The following is a 23846-nucleotide window of genomic DNA, read 5'->3' as shown; positions in this document are numbered from 1 at the left end:
AAAGGTGCACTGCTGGCTGCCTAGCTAGAAAGTATTTTCCACGAGTCTGGTGTACTACTGTTCCTAATACTTCTCCTGAGTTATTTGGCTTGAAATATTGGAGGAGCTGGGAAAAAACTATGAACACGGCTCTGAGAACTGCTTGGGGTTAAAGAGGCACGTGCAACTTTGGGGGACTCTGTTAAGATGATGTCACAGTGAAAGAGTAAAAATTCAGTTATGTGTGTGATAAAATGGAACTAGCGTCTTCTTTTCTTTTCCATCCAGCATTGCATAAAATATGTTAAAAGTATATCAGATTCTGTTTTCATTCTTTAAAAAAGATAGAAAGAAAAGAAAGAAAAAAGAAGAACAAAGGTACAAGGTCTCTTTTCTAACCCTTAATTGAATAATATTTTGCAGCAAGATAAAATGTATGGTTTCAAATTAGACTTCTACCCATAACTGATCAGGAAGGACAAGCTGGCATGTAATTAAGCATGAGTTACCCTATCTTTAGTCCAGGCGTACATTTGTTCTGGATTCCTGGGTTGGTTACCTTATGGTTATTTTAATCATATTAACCAAATTATCTTTCCTTTTATTTGACCTAACTGGTTCTTGTAAATTCATAGGGACCATGGCGTTATCTTTGGATACCTAAGATGTGTATCTGCCAATTTGTTTCAGTACAAATGAACAGCACACACACTAATCTCCCCTGTATTCTTGATCACTAAAAGTACTGTTGATATTGTGCAGCCACAAGGAGGCAGAGAGGGGAAGACTTGTAAATGTCTATAGTATTCTTATTTCCATTCCAGATCAAACAATAAGCCAGAAACATTCTCTTCTCTGTACCATTTCCCATATATTGTTCACTTAAAACAAAGTGCAGCGGAACGTGGGTGAAAGTGTAGCTCATCTTTCTGTTGCAAAATGTTACCTCTCCCCATTTAAAAGCTGCTTTGTTAAACAGAATTATGTTGGCTCTTGCAAAATTAATGTGGCATAGTACTAGTGTAACATTTATTAATTTTGCACCTGTGGAATAAAAATAATATTCTTTTTTTTTTGCAGCTTCCCTCTTCCCTCTCTTTCCAAATGCGTGCAAAATCTTGATCTTAGCCTTTAAAGAAAATTCTGTAAAGATTCTTTCTCCTCTTTTGCTTCTTCAAAGTCTTTTAAATTTCTAGAAAAGACTAGATTAGATGTGAGTTGCACTCCGCCACGATAGCATACTTGGATGACCTTACTATCCTTCAGAATAATGCTTTGCACAAAACTAAACACTATGTAACCATTAAGTGTGAGACTTTATCCTCTGCTTTTACCCTGACATTTTAAGTTGAAAGCAGTAACTCCTGTCAATAAAAACAAAGACGTGAATTTTTTCAGAAATTGCTCAGTGTGGGGACCTGACTCATAGTTCCTGTCACCGTGAAGTCACCATGATTTCAGCTCTTGCCATGTTGCAGGGTGTGTCGTCAGGTCACTTAGATCCAGATCCTGAGAGGGATTTAGGCCTTGGTTTTTGTTGGTTTGGGGTAGGTATGAGTACTAAATAACAAATACCAATGTATCTCAGGCTCTTGTGTGGCTCATTATCCTGTCTGTAAAATGTGTATATATTAGTGTTTCCCTACCTCACAGGGGTGTTGTGAGGATAAATGTATAAGAAATTGCCATTCTGTATTTGAGATAACTGAATTAAGCAGGAAACTATGTTCATGGAGCCAATGAATGGAAAAATTGCTGAAGGTGCATAGAGGAGCTGGAAGTTGAAGAATGGTGCTACAGGCTTCCTATCTGTGTAGTAATGAGCAGATTCTTGCTTTGTTCTCTTCTAGCTGTGACAGTCCAACATGACAACTGGATTTGATGCCATTACTGCTACGTATTGTGCAGAGCAAAATAGGAGTTTAGTTTTGAGCCCCCTTTCCTGAGAAACTCATAAAGTCCCTTTTTTTTTTACTAGGCATATCATCCACTTTGTTAAGTGGTGGGTACTTCCTTGTCCCCACTAGCAAGACGACTGTGAGTTCTGGTCCCAAATTGGATTAGTCCAACTGATACATCTTCTTTGCCTCTTTACCATACTTAATCACCAGTGAGTGCACCCTGTTCCTCAGCTAGGAACAGACTTCTTTGTGGCGCTCTGATTAAAAGGAGAAAAAGTAGGTCATGGAGATAATGTTTACTCAAGTGCTCAATATTTACCTGCTTTCTATGAACCGATTGGGGGAAAGGAGATTCCTCAGAAGTTGTTGAATGCTTAGTGTATGCCAATTCTCTCCTTTTTTCTTCTCTCACTGTCTTAGTGGATGCTGTTAAAATGTTTGAATTATGACTTGACGAAAAGACCCATGCAGGAACTTCTGTCTGTTCATAAGCTATCCCTCTTTTTCCATATATTTTTGAAAGAAGTGGGATAGCTAACAAAGTTAACTTTTAAGTTTTCATCATTGAGTTTTATAGGTGACCTCTTCACTGAGATGAGTGAGGCTATCAGAAAGTCTTAGAGTCATTTTGCAGGCACACTTCAGAGCATTGGTTATCAGTTTGAAAGTTATGTTTGCAGCATTGCCTACCAGAGACTCCAGATCTTTTGAAGTCTTCTGTAGATTCCAAAGCAAAATGGAAGTATTGGTCATCCTAAGGCAATTTGTAATTCTGGGTTTTTTTGTAATCAGGTGTTGTTATATTTGTAGTTGAAGGAGTATATTAAAAAAAATGGGGAGTATTTATGGAGATGACTGTGGTAAAAGTTTTAGTTTGCTATTGCTAATGAGGGCCAGAATCATTTGGGCTGTTGTTCTCGAAATGTATCAGAAAGCACTTTCCTAACCAGAGACAAATTCCTCATGGCGTATATTAAAAGTCCACAAATCTTAAAAAAAAGAAAAAAGAAAAGAAAGGAAAAAAAAAAGGCTTTTCTTTTAGAGATATGCAAGTTATGTTTGGATGGTGATGGTTTGTGAAACACTTTAAAAATTCTTTCCCATGATGTCTTTTTCTTAGGGTATGTACATTAAATCAACATATGATGGTCTCCATGTAATTACTGGAACAACAGAAAATGTAAGTATTGTTAATACTGTATGTTCAGGCCTGGAAGCCTTTTTGACCTTACCTGTGGTTTATGCTTTCCCTTTGCTATAAACTACATTTTGCTTGCCAAAGTGTGCTAGTTGGCTGTTGAGGACCAATAGCATGTTGGACGGCAGAAACGCTTGTGCTTGTTTACCTCAGAATTGAAAGAGTTGTTCCCAGTTGAGGACCAGGGGAATCAGTTTTGATTTGTTGTTGCAGACACCTAAAATGCTGCAGTTGATCAAGATAGGAAGTAGCTGTCTTGGAGTTACCTTGCTCTGTGAATAAAAGATAAATGTCTTTATTATGCATAGGCTGATATACTGGAGTTTGCTGCAGTATTAGACAAACAGTTTTTATATTTTCCATCTATCAGGCTTTATTTTGTAATAAATAAATGCATGGAAATGAGGACGCCCCTTCACATTGACAAATAACCATACATTTCTGCATGAACTTCTGGGTAATGCTTATAGAAAGGAACACTTATTACCGGTGTACTAATTGTCACTGAAGGTATTAAACAGCAAGCAAAACATAATAGACTACTTTTCAACTGCCTTTGAAATACAACCTCCTTTCCTTGTACACCATATTTAGAGAACTGGCTGTCTGTTAGGAAGTAAGGAAAATGATCGTTTTGCGGGGAAGGACTTCTGTCCATAATCTTCAGAGAACATGGAACAAACCACTAAACAACACTGAACTGTTCCATAATGGTTTAGGTAATTCCTTTCAAAGATTTTGATGGCATTTTCTGAAAATGAAGCTGCCAGAAATGTTTGTTTTATCCTGCTACTGTGTCATACTGTGGAAAGTGGAAACTACCTACATGGTATTTACAGCTGCTGCCTCTGATCTGCAGTGAGGTTCTGTTAACATCTCAATAAAATAGCGATATTGTTTTCATCCCTTCATAGGAATTGCAATCTGATAGTCTTTCTTCTTTCTTTTTTCTTCTGCTGCGGGCAGGATATCCATGGGTTATAACCCATGGATAGATGATAGATGATATCTATTGTAGAACTTCCATGAATGCCACCTGTCTCAGAATAAGGAAAATGTAAGGAATTCCAACCTTGAAATCAAAATTCTAGAGAGTCAGACCTACAGCTACAGATATCATCAGTGAAATTAGCAAAACTTAAAAAAAACAACAGAGCCATAGTTAAGCTTAATCTAGAAACCATATAAAAGAAAGAGGATGGTTTTTACAGTTGAATTTCTCTCAGATTAAAAAATGAACCATTTGTCTGCATGACTTACTAATATTGGATTTAATTTCCCAGGGGCAAAGATAAAAATAAAATCTTAATGCATTCCCTCAAAACTCTTATCTTTTGTGATTCATGAATATAATTTAAAGCCACATCAGGAAGCTTTAGTCGTGATGACTTTTCTGCTTTCGTTACTGACTCTCTCACTCACTTTAACACCCTGGAGGTACTCACAGCAGACCGAGAAACTGCAGTCTGCTATCTAGGGAAAAACCTGTTGTGTGTTAAAGCGTTTGTGAAAATGAGTAACGCCTTAGAGAAAGTAAGGTGTCTCCTGCTTTTAAACATACAGCTGCACAGCTTCCTTTAACAAAAAAAAAAAAAAAAGGTAGGTTTCTCATAAATGGAAAGAGGAGGAGGAAATCTAAGCAGCATGGCCAGAGCAAGGTCATGATAGTGCAGATGTGTTCTGACCCGTTGATGTTGACATGTTGACTATTTGTGATACAATTTAACTTCTAGGAAACAGTAAGGATCCAAATTCTCTTCCCTTTGAACAAAATTTTGTGGCTGCCTTCTTTCCAATTCTGCTCCTCCAAGTGAGATATTGGGACAACTTTTTGTCTGACACTTTCCTGAAAGATGACAGAGAAGCACTTGTCTTTTTAATAAATACAGTAGCATGGCAGTGCTAGCCGCATTAACGTAACATAGTAGTTTTTGTAATCACAGTTTTGCTTTTTCTGTTTGCCATTCGAGGTGTTTGATGTCCAGCTACAAAGCCCATTGGAGTCTGGATTTTGCTGTTCAGCATTAGGAGTCATCTCTCCCACACATCAGCCCTGCAGTTGATCAGTTCAAAGCAGCTGAGCTCTGAAACTTGAGCTGTGAGAGAGCAGGGTTCCTCACAGGTCACTGCCCCCTAAGAGCTTCTCTCTGGTGGTCCTGTAGCATTAGAGCAAGCTGAGCTTTCTGGTTCACGTCTTCTCTCTTTTGTTTGGAAGTAACAAATCTAAAGGGTGTATTGGTCCAGCAAGAGATTACAGCTTTCTTGCTGAGTAGCCCTTTTAGGCCATGTTGGAGAGATTCTTTTAATTCACAAAACAAATGCATTCTTCAAATAAGGCCATTTTCTAATTTGATTTTCCAATAGAAAAGAGTATTTTCTAAAGTAATAGCATGCGGTACGTCTCCAGCAGGAGTGTAACTTTGAAGGGAGTGCTCCTAGTGTCCCCACTTACTGTGCACTGGTTGAGTTCACGGGTTGCCCTTAGGTCTCAGGGTAAGAGAAGCCTTTCAGGAGAAATAACACGAAAATCTCCACTCTGTACATGCAACAAATGTGCTCCAGGGGGTCTAAACTGGTCTTTCAGACAGTGTGGGTATACTGGGGGAATGGGATAAAGACAACATTTAGCCTAAAACGAAATCTATTCTGAAGAATAATAAGCAGATTCTGAATACCTTGTATGGTATCAATGAGTGAGCCTCAGCAACAGGTACTTCCATCTGTTGTTCAACTCCCTGTTGAACCATATTACCAGCTAATAAAGGTATAGCTGTGATGTGACACACTTTGTTCCTCCTAGTAGGACTTCTTGAATGGATGTTTTGCTTAGTGATCAGCATACATATCTAAAAAAAGAAAGAGCTTATCAATTGTCCTCTGTTTTCCTTAGATAGTGATGATAAAAGATACTATTTCTTTACAGCAAGGTCTCTATTCTTTACTTGGGAGGAAAAAGCAGTAAGGAACAAGAGTTGCAACCTCTTCATAAGACCACAGCCTTGAGACTCCTGTATAAATGATTTTTACCTGACCTTGCAGTGTGTTCGAGGCATAATTGCAATGAGTTTTTTTAAAGTAGACTTTCCAATTTGAAGATTCTCAGACCATACTTACTGGCTTGGCAAACTGCTACACAAAATATCTGTTTTATCAAGATTTAAGCTGCAAGTGCTGAAGTCAATACAGGAGAAAGTTTGTATCATAATACAGTCCTGTAGAGTTCAAGGGTAATGACACAAGATTCACTTGCATTGACATTTTGAAAGTCTTAGGTGTAACTACATCTGAGCTGAAATAGCAGTATTACATAGGAGGGTTATAAAGATTGTTAGAGGTATGAATGAGTAAGCGTGAATAGTGAAATGGCAGGCAGAAGATAGATCATTAGAACATAATCACCAGTGTTAAAATTTTTCCCCAAGTCACTCAGCCTTTAATGCTGAAATAGTGCCAAAAAGTCAAGGCTGCTGTTCTTATGTAAGTAAAATTACACTTTTACCAGCCCAGCTTGATTTAGGATGTTCTGAGCAATGTCTCCTAGGACTGAGTCATGAGTGACCTTTCTTTCATTGGGTCACTTGGATATCTTCCATTTAAAAACTGTCCTTAACTTAGGCCATGAGTTATGTGGAATTGTACTAGAAAGTCATGGTATAGCTATGGGACATATATTTTGAATGGGGATGTGGTACATAGGTTATTACACACAGTCCACATTTCAGGCCTGGAGCATATTCTCTAGATGACCTGTTATCTCACTTGAAAATGAATTTAATTTCATTCCTTTCTGTAAAATTCATAGTAGCTTTTCAGAAACCTGTTCCTGAGCAACTCATTTTTTTCAAACTGTCAGTCTCACCTTATACCTATAAGTTGATTAAGTGCCTTCATAGGCTGGCAGCCACAGTATTGAGAGAAAAATCAAAGCGTTGTCACTCTGTGGAAAGCTGGAGGAACTTATTTTCTTCTAAACATAGGGGTATTCGCCTTAGAAAATAGTTGGTCTACTGTAAATACAGAAGGCAGAAGAAGGGAAAGTTTGGGGGGAATGTCACTTTATGGAGGAGGGTTGGGGATTTTTGTTGTGGTGTTTTTAGTTTGGATTTTTTGTTGTTGTTGTTGGGGTGTTTTTTTGAGGCAAAAGCAAAGAAGAAAACTACTTTGCTTTTTGAAAGTGTGATCTTTGTAGGATTTTGATGCTGGTTGCATTTCTTTCACCCTGATAATGACCCAGAGACTAAGTTACCATGTAACTTATATGATCTTCCTAGCTGGTACCTAACCTGATCCTCTCTCCTTGTATACTGTTTGAAGAACAGTAATTTACTGAAGTTCTCTGCAACATATTGAAACATTGTGGAATAAAAGGGCAATGTTGTGAAATTTGTTTATGAGGAATTGCCAGTTAGTCTTGATAGGTTCAAAATTCAGCCAAAGATTGGCTTTCAAGGCTTAAGAGATATCAGGCAGGTTAAAGCACTCTTTTGGCAGCATGAAATTAAAAAGAAATCCTTAGGACCTGGTTACCCTTTAATAAAAAAATATTCATACCTTTCTTAACATTTGATTGTATTGTGTACAATAGTACAGATTATTTTTCTCCAACAACAATGAATTGATTTATTAAATATTTCTTTAATTCTTTATTTCACAATAGAATGTCATTATCAGTCTAACCTGATTTACATAGCTTAGCAATCATACTGCTGAAAGAGAGATGATGACCAGTAAGAACTGTATTCTTTATCATCTCTTTTATTTTAAATTCAGTCACCTGCAGATCGGTGCAAGAAAATCCATGCTGGGGATGAAGTGATTCAAGTTAACCACCAAACTGTGGTATGTATAACTATGTTCTGTGTCAATTGGAGATAGAGGTGTCATGGCACATCAGCATGTGTAGAGAAGAAATGTGTAGAAAAATGTGTTTTTATAAATCATTATTCACTCTAACATCTAAATTTTCCTTTCCTCTTCTGAAACCACATAGTTCTTAAGTTAAACCCCGATCCTCTGAGTATCACTGGAGGTATCAAGTTAGGCTAAATAGCTATGGCTTGGGAGATATGTTAGGGTGTTTTCTGCTTACCCATGCTCTATTAATAAACAGTTTGTTTTAGTGTAATAGAAGCTTTGGGTCAAAGGGATGCAGGGAGTTGGAACTGTTGTGCCCTTGTGGGTTTAATTCAAGATTAATTCCTGGAAGCTGGAAAACTTACTACTTTCCAAACCTATTAGAATGTGTAGAACATGGTTTTCGAGAACAAAAGCACGTAAAATTCCCATAGTGTGCCTAGGGTGTTTAGCTTAATTTAAATACAGATTTTTAAACTCAGAAAGTTAAGATGAAGCAAATCTTTCAGATATGATAGGCAAGAAAACTGATACCATGCAAATTGTGTGAACAGGTGCATGTTAGTTCCTGGTGATTTTATTTAGGATTGGTGAACTGTTAAAATAAAATTACCTTTTCTAAGGTAAGGCTTGGTAACAGAAAAGAGCAGACTGTCAATATAGAAAGCAACTATTCTTTTTCCAAAGTATAAGGTTTCTTAAGAGTGGTAAAAGTCAATATGTGGTATTAATTACATGTGTCCTTGCAAGCAATTTAACTGACAAAAAAAATCCTAGATTGCCATTATTAATACATCAGGCATTTGTTGAAAGTGTGTTTTGTCATTCCCCATGGGGTTCCACTTCTAGCTTTAGGCCATTGTACATCATGTCAGCTCCTCTGCACAAATTAGTGTAATATTTCAGTATACCCTCCAGCTAAGTTTGGTATCAAATATACTGTATATATGTGGAACTTAACTGATGAGAAGCTATCTTTTGAGCTATACAATATAATTTGATAAATCTAAGCAGATCAGGGTGAATTTTAGTACTTTTTTTGACCATATAGATTCTTCATAAGTATTGTATCCCATGATTACTTACATGTACAGTTGATGACTAATTTCTTTATTTTTCTGCATTAAGAAAGCTTATGACATCAATTTAATGTGAAAAACATTTTAGAAAATTATTATTTTGGCTATCAAAATGTATACGCTTCTGAAGAAGCACAACAACAAGCATTCAGTCCTTACGCTAGCTAGTTTTTCCAACAAATTCTATATATGGTGCTATATAGCGGAGTTGCCTTGTCAACTTGAAAATTTCCGATCAACTAGGTATTTATTCTAGTTTTCTTGGCACATCTACACTGCATTTATTTGATAGAAACATCAGATTTTTACTCCTAACACTAATAATAAAAACGTTTTGACAAGCCTTAAGATGAGCTTTTTTACCTAGTTGGATGGAATTTTGAATGTAGGATTTCGGTGTTTTGGCTTTTGGATCAGTGAAGCTAGGTATTTTGACATGTACAGAAGAAAGGGCTGACTGTAGTTCTAGGAAAAAGGAGCATAGGGAGCTAAGACAAACAATTTAATTTTTCAGCAGTAACATTTAGTGTAGAGGATATGTATAGTAATAGACTAAATCACACATTTACGTATGCTCTTGCTTTGTTGTATAAACAATATAATTAAAATAATTGGCATCTTTGATATTGTATACAAGTAACTTCCTTGTATTTTAATGTCGCCTTTCCACTGCAAGAGTCAGCTAGCATTCTCTTAGAAACGTGATAGCACCTCTCATGTTACCTTTACAAAGGTGCACTACATTCGCTTTCCAATTTATAGAGCCCAAATATTCGATCTTTTCTATAGGTATTGCAGCATTTTTTTCATCTTTTTGTTTCTTTTGGCAAGAGTCTAAGTCAGTGCTCTTGTACTCTGGCCCCTGTCATAAGGAATATACTATTCAGTTCTAGGAATCTTTTTCTGGGGAGAAGAGGTTATTCTTACTTACAGTGATTCTTACTTAGGAGAATTCTGAAGATATTACATTTTGTCTTTTCTGTTTATTGAATTTTTTCACACTTCATATGCTGCTCAGCAGTTGAAAACACAGGATCTGTTTTTCAACTTGCTCCTTGTAACTTATTATACATTATCACTCACATTGACTATAAAAATAACTATGACTAAATTTTTTAAAGATCTAACTCTAAAACTGTAGGGAAGTATTGTTCACATGTAACTGTTGTTGAGGTGCTGTCTTGTAATTGGAGAATCAAAATCCAAAAAAAATCTAACTTTAGATTTAAATTCATTTTAGAGCTAAAACTCTTTTTCTGTATTTTCTTCAGTTATTTCAGTGTATTCTGTTTGTCAAAGTGAAGTTAATATCTGGCTTTCAGTACTATATATTTCAAAGAATGAATATAAATGTGGGGAAGAGAAATTCCACGCAATTATTTTAAAAATTTCCACTTGTTAGTAACACTTTTTACAAGAATCACATTTTAATAATTATGAAAAGGCTCTTCGTTCAGAAAGCCACTGGCTTTCAAATAAGCAGCATGGCAAAGTAGGAGAATAGTTAAGTAACTCATAATGATTTTTATTATGCATGTCCTAATACTGGGTGTCAAATAGTTTAAAATTCTCTATTGACATCCTCTGTTTGTTTGTAGTGATGCTTAATTTTCATAGTATTTCATCTGGCAGTGAAATCGAAGGATTTCAAGTGATTGCCCTGATCTTTTGCTATGTTGATAGAAAACACGTGTAACAGGATGTATTCCACTTGTTGCTGGCAGGATGTCTGGAATGTAAATATCTTCTGAATTTTTAAAATAAAAAAGATCATAAGATTAAGCATAATGTCAGTGAAAAGTTAATGTTCAGAAAATTGTCCTTTAAATTGTGGTTTATTGAGCTTAGATAGCTATGTGAGTCTTCTGTGTCAGTTTTGCCTTACAGAATAGAATTTTTTTTAAATAGCTCTGTAACTAAGAGGCACGAGTCCCCATTAAAATTCAAACGATTTAGGCACTTCCCTTAAAATTCCCTGTAAATTCCATCCTTAATCTCGTCTAAAAGCCTGTCTGTCTAAAAGATTTCCAATGTAAACAAAAAAAAGACATTCAGGCGATTCAGAATTTGCACTGTACTGCAGTGCTCATCTTTCTGCCCATATATAATTCAAGAGTGTATTTTGCCTCAAGATAGTCCTCCTTTTAACCAACTGAAAGTGCAGGAAACAATATTATTGCTTACATGAATTATTACTGTTCACAGTACTCTTTCTGGTTGCATCCGTGATAAAGCTGTAGAGAAAATACTCCAAGCAGAAAACAAGGAGCTATATACTCAGGATGATGTAGGATTCTTGAATAGCAGGCTGTTCGTGTAATCTCCTGTGCATAGTTTCTTTATTTTTGAGGCATTTTGGGCAGATTGCATATACTTCTAATACAAGTATGATATGACTTACGGATTTAATACAAGTATGATATGACATGTGATAGACATGTGGATTCCCAAAATTTGTGTTTGTTAGCTAAAACTCATCAGAACATATGTAAATACAGATGACGGAAAAAATATGTTTAATTTGGCAAAATAGGCAAATATGGTCAGTTATTGGTCTGTTTCATGTAGAAGCTGGTATGTTTAATGTCTTTAACACCTATTAGTTACAGTTGAAATTGGATTTTTTGGAATCATGTAGTATGTAGGTAACACTTAGCTTTTATATGGCATGTTCCTTACTGTGGAAACTCCTGTGGGCTCTTGTGGGCCAAGCCAAGTCCATAGAAGTTAGTTGCTGGAATTCTTTTTGTATTTACAGTACAAAACCTTTAAGGAGATTTTGCTAAAATTCCGTTGAAGCACGATGGATACATTTACAGGACCATACCTTGCTTTTCTGCAAGGGTAAACACTTCAGAAGGGTATGATACCTTTCTAGATCCTTACCCTAACTTAATCATTGCTTAGAAAAAGTAAGGAACAGATTTTTAAGATTCACTGTACAATTGGTGAGAAGAGTTCAACTTCCACAGAACCTCTCAGGGTTTGCGGGGAGCTGGCAAATTCCACCTGATAGGAAACGCTGAACTTTGTGTGCACATGAATCTCTGGAGTGTATGCATCCAAAATGGAGTTTGCAGTGGATGTCTTCTTATTTTGGGAAAAACAAAACAAAACACCTATAAGTAGAAAAATGATGTTGCAAATATTTCTGTTTATTCAGTTTTTCTGCACTGCTTAGCAGGATCTGTTTCAGTTCCAAGCTAGGGTTTTTGAACACAGATATTTCATTTAAGGCCTTATTAACTTGGCTTTGAAGGAAATGGCATTTCTAAAGAGATGCAGTGGGGAAGTGGGCTGGAAGAGTATAAGGGAGGGGACAGTGGCATCAGTACAAGATTTTGACGTTAGATGTTTGACACCTTAAACAACAACTTCCACTAACAACATCTTTCATTTAAAATAATACTTTTATTCTCTTATGATGCTTGACTTGAACAATGAAACAGTGCAGCAAGATCATAAAAGTTCGAAAAAAATATGCCTCATGTTCAGCTTCCTTCTGTTACTGTGCATGTGCTTTTATGGAAGAGGAGATAAAGTAATAGCTCACAAATCATGATTTTAATCCTTTCCAAATCCTTGGGCTTCCTGTGTTTATAATGGTTTGATAAATGTTAACACGAATATTTAATTTTAAAGGTAGGTGGGTTTTACATCTAAAAGCTTTTTAGGTCTATTCAGAAGTGTTAATGGAAGTCTTTATGGAAGTATTATAGTTCCCTGCAGGGCTCAGTCCTGAACTCTGTAGTTTGTCAGGATATGAGGACCGTACTTTGATTTTGGCAAATGTAGTCTGTCCTCCAAATTCCCTCTCAAAATTTCAGTTTAATTCTTTATTCTTTCTTTACAGTCTCCATAAGTATTGCGTAATACTGATAAAGGAACTAAATTGTCACGCTCCTCTCAAAAAGAAAAATCTTTTTGTGAATTTGCAATTCCCTTTAACATGGAATTTGTGTGGAGATTATATGGTGTTATTTATAATCTCTTTTCTACGTAGCTGTGCAAATACACACAGAAATATATTATTTTCTATCCCATATGTCAGGGAAGTGTGATATTGCAGAAATGAAATGTGTGAAGGAAGATGATCTTTTGTTTCCCCATGGTGAGTGCAAATGTTTTTACATGAGTATAAATGAAGAAGAGAAACAACTTGACAAATTTGAGAAATGTAGATGAATTATGTTGTGCTTTCCAAGAAATATTCTCCAGGGAGAAAGGATTCTCAGGTACTCTGAAGAGGAGGTAGGAGTTAGTCTTTTAAGGAGTTAAGAAAGTGCGCACGTGTGTGTGTAGATAGATTTCATTTTAGTTTTCCACAAATATTTTTCAAATGAAGTAAATATTTGGGAAAATAAAATTAATGGAGGTCATTGGCAGCAGCTCCACGGATAAAGTATCTCTGCTTTGGGAACTACCCCACTCGGATTTGGACTTTGGAGTTTGAATGGGCAAGGACTCTCCTGCCATTTTTGCAGCACGAATGCTGGATGCTATAGTCCATGGCATCTGTTTTCCATTGATCCCTGGGGCTTGTTCAGAGTTGATGTGTGAAACACACACCACTTTGATGAGCACAGGTTCATTTTTGTGTGAATAGCACGCTGTGTCAGTGTGGGCATCCACATGCACTTCTAAGCACGACAGATCAGCTAACAAACAACTCATTGTCGCATCTGTGTTAGATAGAGCAGCATAAGCTTGGCCAGCCCATGCTGCTTCATGTTTCTGCCAAACTTTAGATAATTTCCCTTTGTTCATTCCACATGAAATTTTCACGCTTAACTACACACCTGTGTCACCAGTCAGTAGAATTAGTTCAGTTGTAGCAGAAAGCCATGCGGTGCTGCCTTTCAGCAGCTACCTGTCTCCTAGATGATAACAGAGCTTAACTATGTGAGCGCTTCTACCTTACTTTAAAGTCAACTTGCTTGGCTTACCTGACAGTATTAAACCTGGTTGACTGTGCCCCAAAATGGAAAGGGAACACTGGCAGGGTCACTCATAAGTCACAAATGGTTGTAGAAATTGCTCCTTACTCTCTCGGGCTTTATGAGTGGCAGGTTTGGTCCTGTGACCTGAGCATCGACATCCACTTTCAGCGTGCTCTTTGATCTGTGCTCCAGAGCACCTGATCCCGACCCTCTGCCGCAGTTACGGTGCACTACAGTACTTGAAGAATATATACTGGGCACGTTAAGCCTCATCTGTGGTATTGGTATGCTACTGATGGAGCTGTGCAACAGTCAAGCTCCAAGAGGCTCAGATTACTATAGGAGGCCTTTGAGGAAGTAATAGAAGAAATTGGTGCAATGGGAGATGCTCATCCTCTCATATGACTGGGACGTGGGTTCAGTGGCTGTACACTGTATTTCTAAAAATATTCTTTGCCAGCTGATTGCAGTCTTGGTCAGCTGTCGCCATTTGCTGTGTCGCACAGCTCACTCAAAAACACAGATTTCTTTCTATCCTGGCTGTACCCCAGAATGGGCAACTCTATTACCAATGAGTCCTGGTAGTTTACTCATGTGATTAGAAGAACATATATGAATAACCATTCAGCAGACTATTGAGTTCTTCCATTATTTTTCTTTGGAAAAAAATATGTTCTTTTGTAACTGATGGCATAGACTGCTCTGTACAGCACTGACTACAGTTTGGGAATATGCACCTGGGCTGACTTTGAAGGCATCAAGGTTTCTGTTAGAAACAGTATAATTGTAGTAAGAATTCTGCTGCAGTACCAGTTGACTTTTTCTGTAGATCTTATTGGTAGGCCTTCATAGTTTCACCACTGGCGATAGCCGAGTTACTGAGTCAGTAGCCGAATTAAGTATTTTTATACAAGCTATGCTTACAACCGTAGTCCTGAGGAAGTACCTGCTAAGAATGGCTGCAGTATTCTGTGGAGTATTCTTGTGGTCTGATTGTTAAATTCATCTTTCTGCACAGAACTTACTGGATGGCTATGCATTTTAATTAATTTATTTTTTACAGTTGTTCTATGTTTTTCTTTTCTTCCCGTATGATAGTGTTTCTGTAAAAAAAAAGCCATCTAAGAGATGCTGTAAATGGTATTATTATTTCCACCAGAAATACTGAAAGACAATGTGTTACCAAACACTTTATGCATATATTCCTGATAAAAATTATTTTCATACTCTCATAGTAGTTGCGACTGACTTCGTACAATTTGTATTTGTGGGCAATTTAAATTACAATGTTAACAATATGTTCTTGATAGTGAGAATAATGTGAATTCTGCAGTTAAAATAATTCTTTCGAAATTTCCTAGTCTCTGATATGTGAAATATATGATTAGAGCAAATTTTTATGCTCAGGTAGCAGATAATAAGTAGAATTAGAACTGACGAGGCCACACCTCGAATACTGTGTTCATTTTTGGGCCCCTCACTACAAGAAGGACATGGAGGTGCTGGAGCGTGTCCAGAGAAGGGCAACAAAGCTGGTGAAGGGCCTGGAGCACAAGTCTTATGAGGAGCGGCTGAGGGAACTGGGGTTGTTTAGTCTGGAGAAGAGGAGGCTGAGGGGAGACCTCATCGCGCTCTACAACTACCTGAAAGGAGGTTGTAGCGAGGTGGGTGTCTGTCTGTTCTCCCAAATAGCAAGTGATAGGACAAGAGGAAGTGGCTTCAAGTTGCGCCAGGGAAGGTTTAGATTGGATATTAGGAAAAATTTCTTCAGCGAAAGTGTTGTCAAGCATTGGAACAGGCTGCCCAGAGAAGTGGTTGAGTCACTGTCCCTGGAGGTATTTAAACGACGTGTAGATGTGGTGCTGAGGGACATGGTTTAGTGGTGGACACAGGTTAACGGTTGGACTTGATGATCTTAGAGGTCTTTTCCAACCTAAATGATTTTATGATTCTATGAATTGGAGTTTCCGATTGTTAGCTGTGTGATGCCTATAGAACAGAATATATTATATTACTTTTTCTCTCATAAGAACAGGTTAAAAGGTTCACTGTTAGTGTCAGTTCAGGTATGTGTATTTGGAAAGGACGGCAGGAATTATTCTGCTGCTAATAATCTTCCTTTTAACTGAGATCGCTGAAAATTGAAGTACACTGTAGTAAAGGAGATGAAAGGTAAGGAGAGATGTCTTCAAAGTTGTGCAAATTAATTGGCTGATACTACAATTGTGCGCAGCCTGGACCACATAGGAATTAGGATTCAATAGTTTTGAATACCTCTGTGCTTTGTGCTCTTCAGATTACAGCCTGATCTTCTGTTGCATGATTCATTATCTTATTCTGATGAAGTTAGGAGATAACTGTGAGGAAGTGTAAGATGGTGATAGTTGTTGTAAAAGTAGATCAAAACAGTAAGAAAAGTAAATTAATGCAGTGTCATGAGGGAGGAAAAATTAAGGCAGGGAAATTCTATGCCTAATTTGAGTAGATGTACTCTGAATATGTAAATTTTTATTTAAAAAACCCTCAGTACTGGCTTAGAACACCTCAGTGGCTTGAACGCTGTACATAGTCTATGGCTGATTATTTTAATAGCAGTAAAATGGAACAAAAAAAGAAAAGAACTCTCATGGCTAAATAATTACTGCTTTATTATGACAATTTTTTTAACTCCCTGTCCCTGTCCTTCCTTTAGCTAAGTGATGCTACGTAAGTTTTCAGCTCAGTTAAAGGCTTTTTTTTTTATTTTTCCAGTTTGCTTGGTTATTAGTGACCTTTAAGGATTTTTTTTTACAATTTTTTTGTACACGTTAATTTATTTTCACTATATGAATTCAGTCTCAAGAAACATCTGTTTCAAGGATAGCATCACTATTTAGCTGTAGGGCAGCTGGGGATCTCAGGGACTTTATTTATATATTGAAAAGAGGAGGGGTCAAAGACTGTTGGAATTACTGACTCACTGAAATTGTTCTAAACGATGAAGTTGTGATAACGTAAATTTAATCTGAAGCAAAATTATTTATATGTGTGTGTGTGCATGTATGTTTATATATATTTCTTATTTTAATTCCAGGACAACCATTGTGGGAATTTAAATATGAGAATATGCAATGCACACACACACACGCCTCAAATTCCCATTGTGAGATGTAGGCATACAGCAGCACAAATGAGTTACTATAAGGCAAATGTGGCTGTGGTGGGTTAATACTACAGGGTCACTCCTGAGCAGCACGTTCGTTATGCCGTGTGAAATATGGAGAACTTGGCTGTTCCCTTCCCCTGAGGAAGGATGAGGTCACCCACATCCATACTGCAGCTTAATCTGTGAGAAACTGGGGTGCGATCCAGTCTGCCTAAATCCTGCCTGAGCCTTCAGCTTGTACCACCAACTCTCTGGGCCTGCTTAGACATTTATCAGCACTTAAGTTTCTTTAGCGCTCACCCGTGGCCAGCCAGGGATGCTGAAATGTCTCTTCTCAGGCAGTGGAGGGCCGTCCCTCGCCAGGAGCCCTGCTGAAATGGAGGTAGGCACCTGGGCTACATTCCTTGGAAGCTCCTGAAAATGAGGCCAAGTGAGGGCTCTGGTGGCAGCACCTTTATTCATAATAGTTTAATGTCTCTGCCCTTGCTGAAGAAGGGGAGGGCCTGCTCATCACAATGTGGCTTTCAGACCCTGTTCTCTGCAATATGTGTGTAGCTTGTATTGCATTTATATTACACAAAAAAGTAGTCACTGGGAATTGGGACCAGAACCCTCATTTCCCTGCTCCCAACGCAGGGACCTAATGGTTTCTTGCCTGTTGTATGACTGGGCTTCATACTCATGTATTCCCGTCAGCACAGTGCTTTGCCTTTAGGGAAGATGTTTGACCTGAAATTATGCACATCTTGATGCTTGAAACACCCCTCTATGGTTTGAAAGACTGAGTTTAGTCCCTCTGAGGCTAAATGATGCTGAGATCCACATTCTGCAAGTGGATTGAAGGCTGGATGAAACCCCTCCAAATTGCCAGTACTTGTCTCTTCTGGTTATCTGTACTCTTGGTTGAAGAGAGAGATGCTTTACAGTCATCGCACTGGAGGCAGCCAGTCACTGTGGGGAAGAGCAGGTACCTAAGTGAGGGGGGATGCTTCAAATTTCAGAGGTACACCAAAACTGAGCGAACTGAAATTGACCCCATTTTTTAGAGCCATACCCTGAAATAGGGAAATGAGACCCTTTTTCCTCAAAAATTGTGTCTAGTCACTGACCTTACATCTGTAAAATAGGATATAATCAAACCCATAAAGTTGGAGTCTTTGCTGTTCCCAACAAATATACTCGTTTATTTGTTCTAGGATGTTGCTAGCAATGACTCAAAAGCAAAACATGAGATAGCTCTGAACTGAAGGTTGATTGTATCAGTGAAAAGTGAAAGGTAAGCATTGTTATTAAACAGTATCCAAGCTTCAATACAGAACTGATTCTGTGTCCCTGGATAATTCAGGTTTCAGTTCCCCCATGGATAAAATAGATGATCGGTCTCCATTACTGAGGTGCTCTGTAGTCATGTACTAACATTTGTGAAGTTTGTTGAATTATGGAACTCATGTGGATTGAATCATGAATTATGAATTATGTGGAACTGAGCTGTGCAAATACCTAAAAGGAGCAAGGTAATAAAATCAGTCAGAAGTTATGCTCTCGATCAGATACGTTTTCTGATGGGTAAATGTGATTAAAGCAGCTTAATGAGAGGCAGTAACTTCTGTATTCAGCTCTCAATTTGAGTCCTAACTTAGTTTATTCTTGGGAAAGTCTCTTTAATTGTGAGATTAGTTTACATAGCCAAAAATGAATATAAAAATTACTTATTTCATAGTTTGGTGGTAGTAAGCAAAAGTTTTAGTGAAACATCAGGATTTTCTCAAGTGGAAGATGTGATTTTCTTCAGTGTACTTTACATACAAACTGTGTTGTTGTGACTTTGGACAACGATACAGTGCCGTGTGATCAGCGACATTCTAAGGATGCACAGAACTGACTTAAACATTGGATTAAAATTGCATTTATTTAAATAATATAGCCAAGATACTCTTTAATTAGAATTGCAGCATATGCAATCACAATATTATTAATGTCTCCTCTTTGGGAGAAATCTGTTATGTAAGCATGGACGTTCATTATCATGCTAGCTTAAGAAGCTGGATAAATCCCTGAAAGGCATCTGCTACTCTCCTGACACTGCTTCTCCTACTGCATACAGATACAGCTTTCATCTCTGTGGTAGTCCATGTTGTAAACATCGTTCTGTGGTTTCCTCACCCAATAATGTTTTCTGGAGGTGGAAGACCTATGGCTTTCCATTATTTTTTAGCCTTTTCAGGCATCTGCAGCTGGGGGAAGGGATGGAGATGCTTGCTACTAACATAATTGTTTCATAGGGCTGCCAGCTGACCATCCTCATTTCTGGCCAATGTCCATGGAAATCAATCTGCTAATTTAACAGCATGATGCCAGATAGTTTCTTGTGAGATTCCGACTTGCTTAACAGCGTGCTAGTTTTGATAGACAGTGATTTGAAGTGCAGTGATGGTTTTTTTTCTTATGCACTAATTTTTATTTACAAAATGCAAGATGGGTGTGATAGATATGGAAGTTCTTAAAAAAACCCACCCATTTCTTAAGGTGAATACACTTTCCTCCTAGAAATTCTATTTTTTTAGCTGAAAAATGAGTAAAAGCTTGAAGCTTGAAATGGTTGATAAGTCAAAGAGCTCTGGCTGCATGTCACTTATAGCAGGCAACACTGAAAGAATAAGAATTTTGATTATCTCCTCATTCCAGTAACTTTTTAAAATTAAACACTACAGTGGATTTTGCTTAGCTAGAAAATAGCACATGGCTTTGCAGGTTATATTTAGCAGGAAGATATTACTTTTCCTTCAGAAGTGTAAAGATATTACTACTTTTCCCTTTTACAAATCTGCAAGTCAGGAAAGAATTACTGTAACTGGGGGAAAAAAAAGCAGTTTTCTTTTCATGGAAGCAGAAAGCTCTCATTAACTGTCATGGGACTCTGGTGACCCTTTGAACAGGAATATGCCTGTAGAAATATAGACTTTGTTCTATTTATCATTTGACTGTAATTCCACCCTCTAGATGATGAAGTTTCAGTGTGTATTAGATTTGCACACTGCTTTTAAATGATGCAACTGTTTCATGCTTTCTTTGGAATACCTGTGCTGGATTTTTCAGACTGTAGTACTGGATCTTGTAGCATCCTAAAAATACTTGGTTTAGGTCCATCCAATTGTATTTGAGCTGCCTGCATGTTAATATTTTGCAGAGCTCCTGTACATACAGCAGTACTCACAGAAGTCATGAATGAGCTCAGGCGTTTGGGAATACTGTCATGGGTACAGCTGTGTAAAAAAAAAAAAGTTTCAATGAATGGTCATGCTTACTTTCAGAGAAAGGGAAGATTACTACCAATTTTCCAAGCTTGTCATAAAGGGAGCAATAGATTCATCTGGGAAAAAAGGTCATTATTTTAAGAGCAACTTTTTAATAGTTTAAAATGTTAAAGTTCTTGGCAATTTAGAATAGGAATTAAAAATAAAAGTTTCATTTCAGGCTGTTGTAATATTGTCATCCAGATGTGCTTGCTGCAAGCTAAAGAAACACTGGGGTCTTTTAAAACATGTCTCATCTTTTGCTTGGGGGCATCTTCTTTTCCCAGGTGGTGGCTGGGGGAGCAGACCTCTAACAACGCCCCCTGCTAAAGCTTTCTGCTATTTGGGGTAATGAGTGCTGGGATATTCCAGGTGGTGGAGAGGCCAGTGGGAGGCGAGGGAGAGAGGCAGGGGAGATGAGGAGGATGTGTCAGAGCTGTGTGCAGCTGCGCAGGGCTCCTTGTGCCCATCTTGCCCTGCTGAAGCAACTTGGGTGGCCCTGAGTGTCTCTGGAGCACTCTGGTGAGGCTTCCCAGCCTGGCCACAACCTCTGGGCATGTAGTGGAGGAATGAGATGAGAAATTTGGAGGCGGCCTGATGCTGATGCTGCACCCTGCCCGCAGGCTCGGTTCTCCTGGTGCAGAGCATTGCCCTCCCCTTTGGGATGGCTTCTCACGCCATCCCCCAGCAGCGCTGTTCATCTGGCCTTGGGGTGTTGGTCCTTAGGTGGCGTGGATGTGGGCTACCCTGTCTATCCCTCCTTTACCTTGGCAATAGACTCCTGCAGCAAAGATGCTTTACCCTCCTTGGCAGAAACAACTCAGCACAACCCCTCAGGGCACTCCTGTGGTGCTCCCTCGCTCTCCTCTCCCTCTTCCCCTAGTTCCCCTATCTTTGCATGCCATGCTCACCTTCCCTTGCTGCTCCTTGAGCCTGTAGTCCTCCTTCTCCTTCCTCACCCTGTGACCTGTCCTGCTCCAAGCTCCACCTCTCCATAAGGTGCCCTGTGCTCCCTCGGGCACCCAGGCCTGCAGTGGGCTTTCCCCCCCGGGGCTCCCAGTATTACCCAGAGACTGGCTGCATTGTGCCTGTGCATGGCACCTGACCCGCGGGCTACCCTCATCTGCCCTCGGCCCTCCCTGCACTCGCCCATGAGCTGCACTGGCAGCCGGCAGCGATTCAAGCGCTGCGAAACGCAACAAACCCAACACTGGGCTTAGGCTGCCGCTAAAGAGACCTCTCCTGACTACAGCTTGTTAACGACACTTGGTTTAACAATGTAAATTTATTTTAAAGCAAGCAACAGTAACTTGCTTGGTCCTTAAAAATGGGTACCTGGTCAGTATAGTGCACTGACTTAAAAATTAATTGCTCGAATTGTTGTAATGTAAGTAAAGTTGTCTGCTAATATAGTCCTTTTACTTATCTATTGAATTTTCAAACCAGTAATGAAACTTTCTTATTATTGTCCATTTTTGCACTACATGAGCAGGATAAAGGATGTAGTAGGGACTTTTTTTGACTTCTGGCCAAAAACTTGGTGATTAGAAGTTGAGAATTGATAACTGTGGTGGTAATGAGAAAGAGGAAGATCCTGAGGAGAGATTAGAGAGAATAAATTCAAATCACACTTAAAAGAAAGTGTAGATTACATGTCACTAAAGTGGATTTCTGGAAAACAGTTTTCAGTTCCAGATATATTCACTGCCTTTTCCTCTTTCCAACTTGACCTGCTCAAATAAGATTGCTTCTGTTTAGATTGTGTCAATATGAATTTTGATGGGATCTAAACTATGTGGGAAAAAGCATTTATTGTTGACAGCCTCTTATGCGACTTGCTCCTCTTAGGCCAATTTAGTAATTTCTGTTCAAAAGATGAGGAGCAACCAAGGACTGTCTGAGCCAGCCAGAAAACTCCGGTCAGGAAACTAAGTAAAAGCAAAGGACAAACTTCATTTGAAATTTATAGTAAACACAGAATTTTCCTGTGAAAAATTAAGTTAAATTGCTTATATTCATGATCTTCTAAATTAAATACACCAGATTTAATGCTTTGAAGTGGTTTTTTTCTTTAATCCCCCTAACTCTCATAGACTAGATAATCTCCCATTTATTGCAACGGAAGGCGTAGTTGAGATACATGTTACAGTTTATCTCTGCAAAGTATGAAAGTGCATTGAAAATAATTTTAAAACTGCTAGCATAACCAAAAAAACCCCGATTTGATTTATATTCCTCTGGCTATTTCAGTGAGAAACAGATGGCTTTAAAGCACAGCTTTCGCATGCAGCATCCTACCAACTTAAATGGCAAGAATTTTACATCCTGACTCCGTAACTGGGGCCACATCATGTTCTCTTCAAGGCTCCCTGTGCTGCTTTATTCAGCAGAAGGATTCCTCTGCAGAAATCTGTCTTCAGTTGTTACATTAGGGAATTAAAGTGTACAGTAGCTTACGTACAGAGATACCTTACATGAACTGTAGACCTTTAATTCATTCTTTTGGGTAGCAAATGAAACCTTGCATCTGCCCAAGGTGACATTATGGAACTATGGGGAATATATTGTTTCTAAGCAGTGGTAGAAGTCTCTCCAAGTAGGAAAACAGTATTGTAAATAGCAAGGTATTTTTTTATAAAATGGTAATATTAAGACACAAAGCTTGGACTTACAGAGACTTGGTTTAGATACTGTTGAAACAAAATGGAGACTTCACCAGGATGTGGGAATTGAGCTGAAGTTGATTACATACATGTTTCATTTTATTCAAAGTATAATAACCATATGCCTAGTACATTGGACTGAAAATAAGAATTCCAAGCATGCTTGGAAATCTTCTGTGGAAGCTGGAAAATATTGCATAAAGATGCATGTTGTCAACACCCTGTTTCTTTGTTTACAATAATATTACTGTAGAAGTGCATCCTGGATGTAATGAACTCTGCTGTGGTGAAAACAGGACAAGTAGGTTCACAGTAGCTGAGGAAGAATGGTGAGGTTTGAACCATGCTTATGATTCAGGGTTGTTGGTAAGCATTAGTGTTGGCTTAAGTGGCATGCTCATATGGGAGTATCAACTTTTAGAATAAGTGATATTAAGCAAACAAAGTGAGTTTCGGTGTGATAGGGAATAAGGTAAAAAATAAGTAGCAACAACCTACGTGTGATTACGTTGCTTAAACATAGGTAAAAAATAAATATTTGTGTCATATTGCACTATACCAATGATAAGGAACATCTGCATTCTCTTTGTTCACATTGCCTATTTGATTTTTTTCAAATATATTGACATGATATAAAGGAACGTTTTTACAATGGTGTTACCTTATCACTTCAGAGTTCCAGATTTTTTTTCAGTAAGAATGTCACTTCTTAACTGGATAATTTTCTTCTTAACATTGTTTTTGTACAAGTTGTGAAAGCAGGAAGATATTTGTAACTGTGATCCTTTAAACGT

General features: G+C 38.1%; 1 protein-coding gene across 1 annotated transcript in view; it reads left to right on the top strand.

The window, feature by feature from the left end:
• CNKSR2 (connector enhancer of kinase suppressor of Ras 2) overlaps positions 1-23846 on the top strand; it is a 223333-nt gene that overhangs the window by 97340 nt on the left and 102147 nt on the right. Inside the window, exons 7-8 of the mRNA XM_075139373.1 lie at positions 3001-3060; positions 7849-7917. Of these exons, the coding sequence (XP_074995474.1) occupies positions 3001-3060; positions 7849-7917 (129 nt within the window). The remainder of the gene's footprint in view (positions 1-3000; positions 3061-7848; positions 7918-23846) is intronic.

The sequence above is a fragment of the Calonectris borealis genome, chromosome 1 (assembly GCF_964195595.1).
Source record: "Calonectris borealis chromosome 1, bCalBor7.hap1.2, whole genome shotgun sequence".
Taxonomy (NCBI): domain Eukaryota; kingdom Metazoa; phylum Chordata; class Aves; order Procellariiformes; family Procellariidae; genus Calonectris; species Calonectris borealis.
The sequence above is the reverse complement of the archived record's forward strand: the minus strand, read 5'-3'. Positions and strand labels throughout refer to the sequence as shown.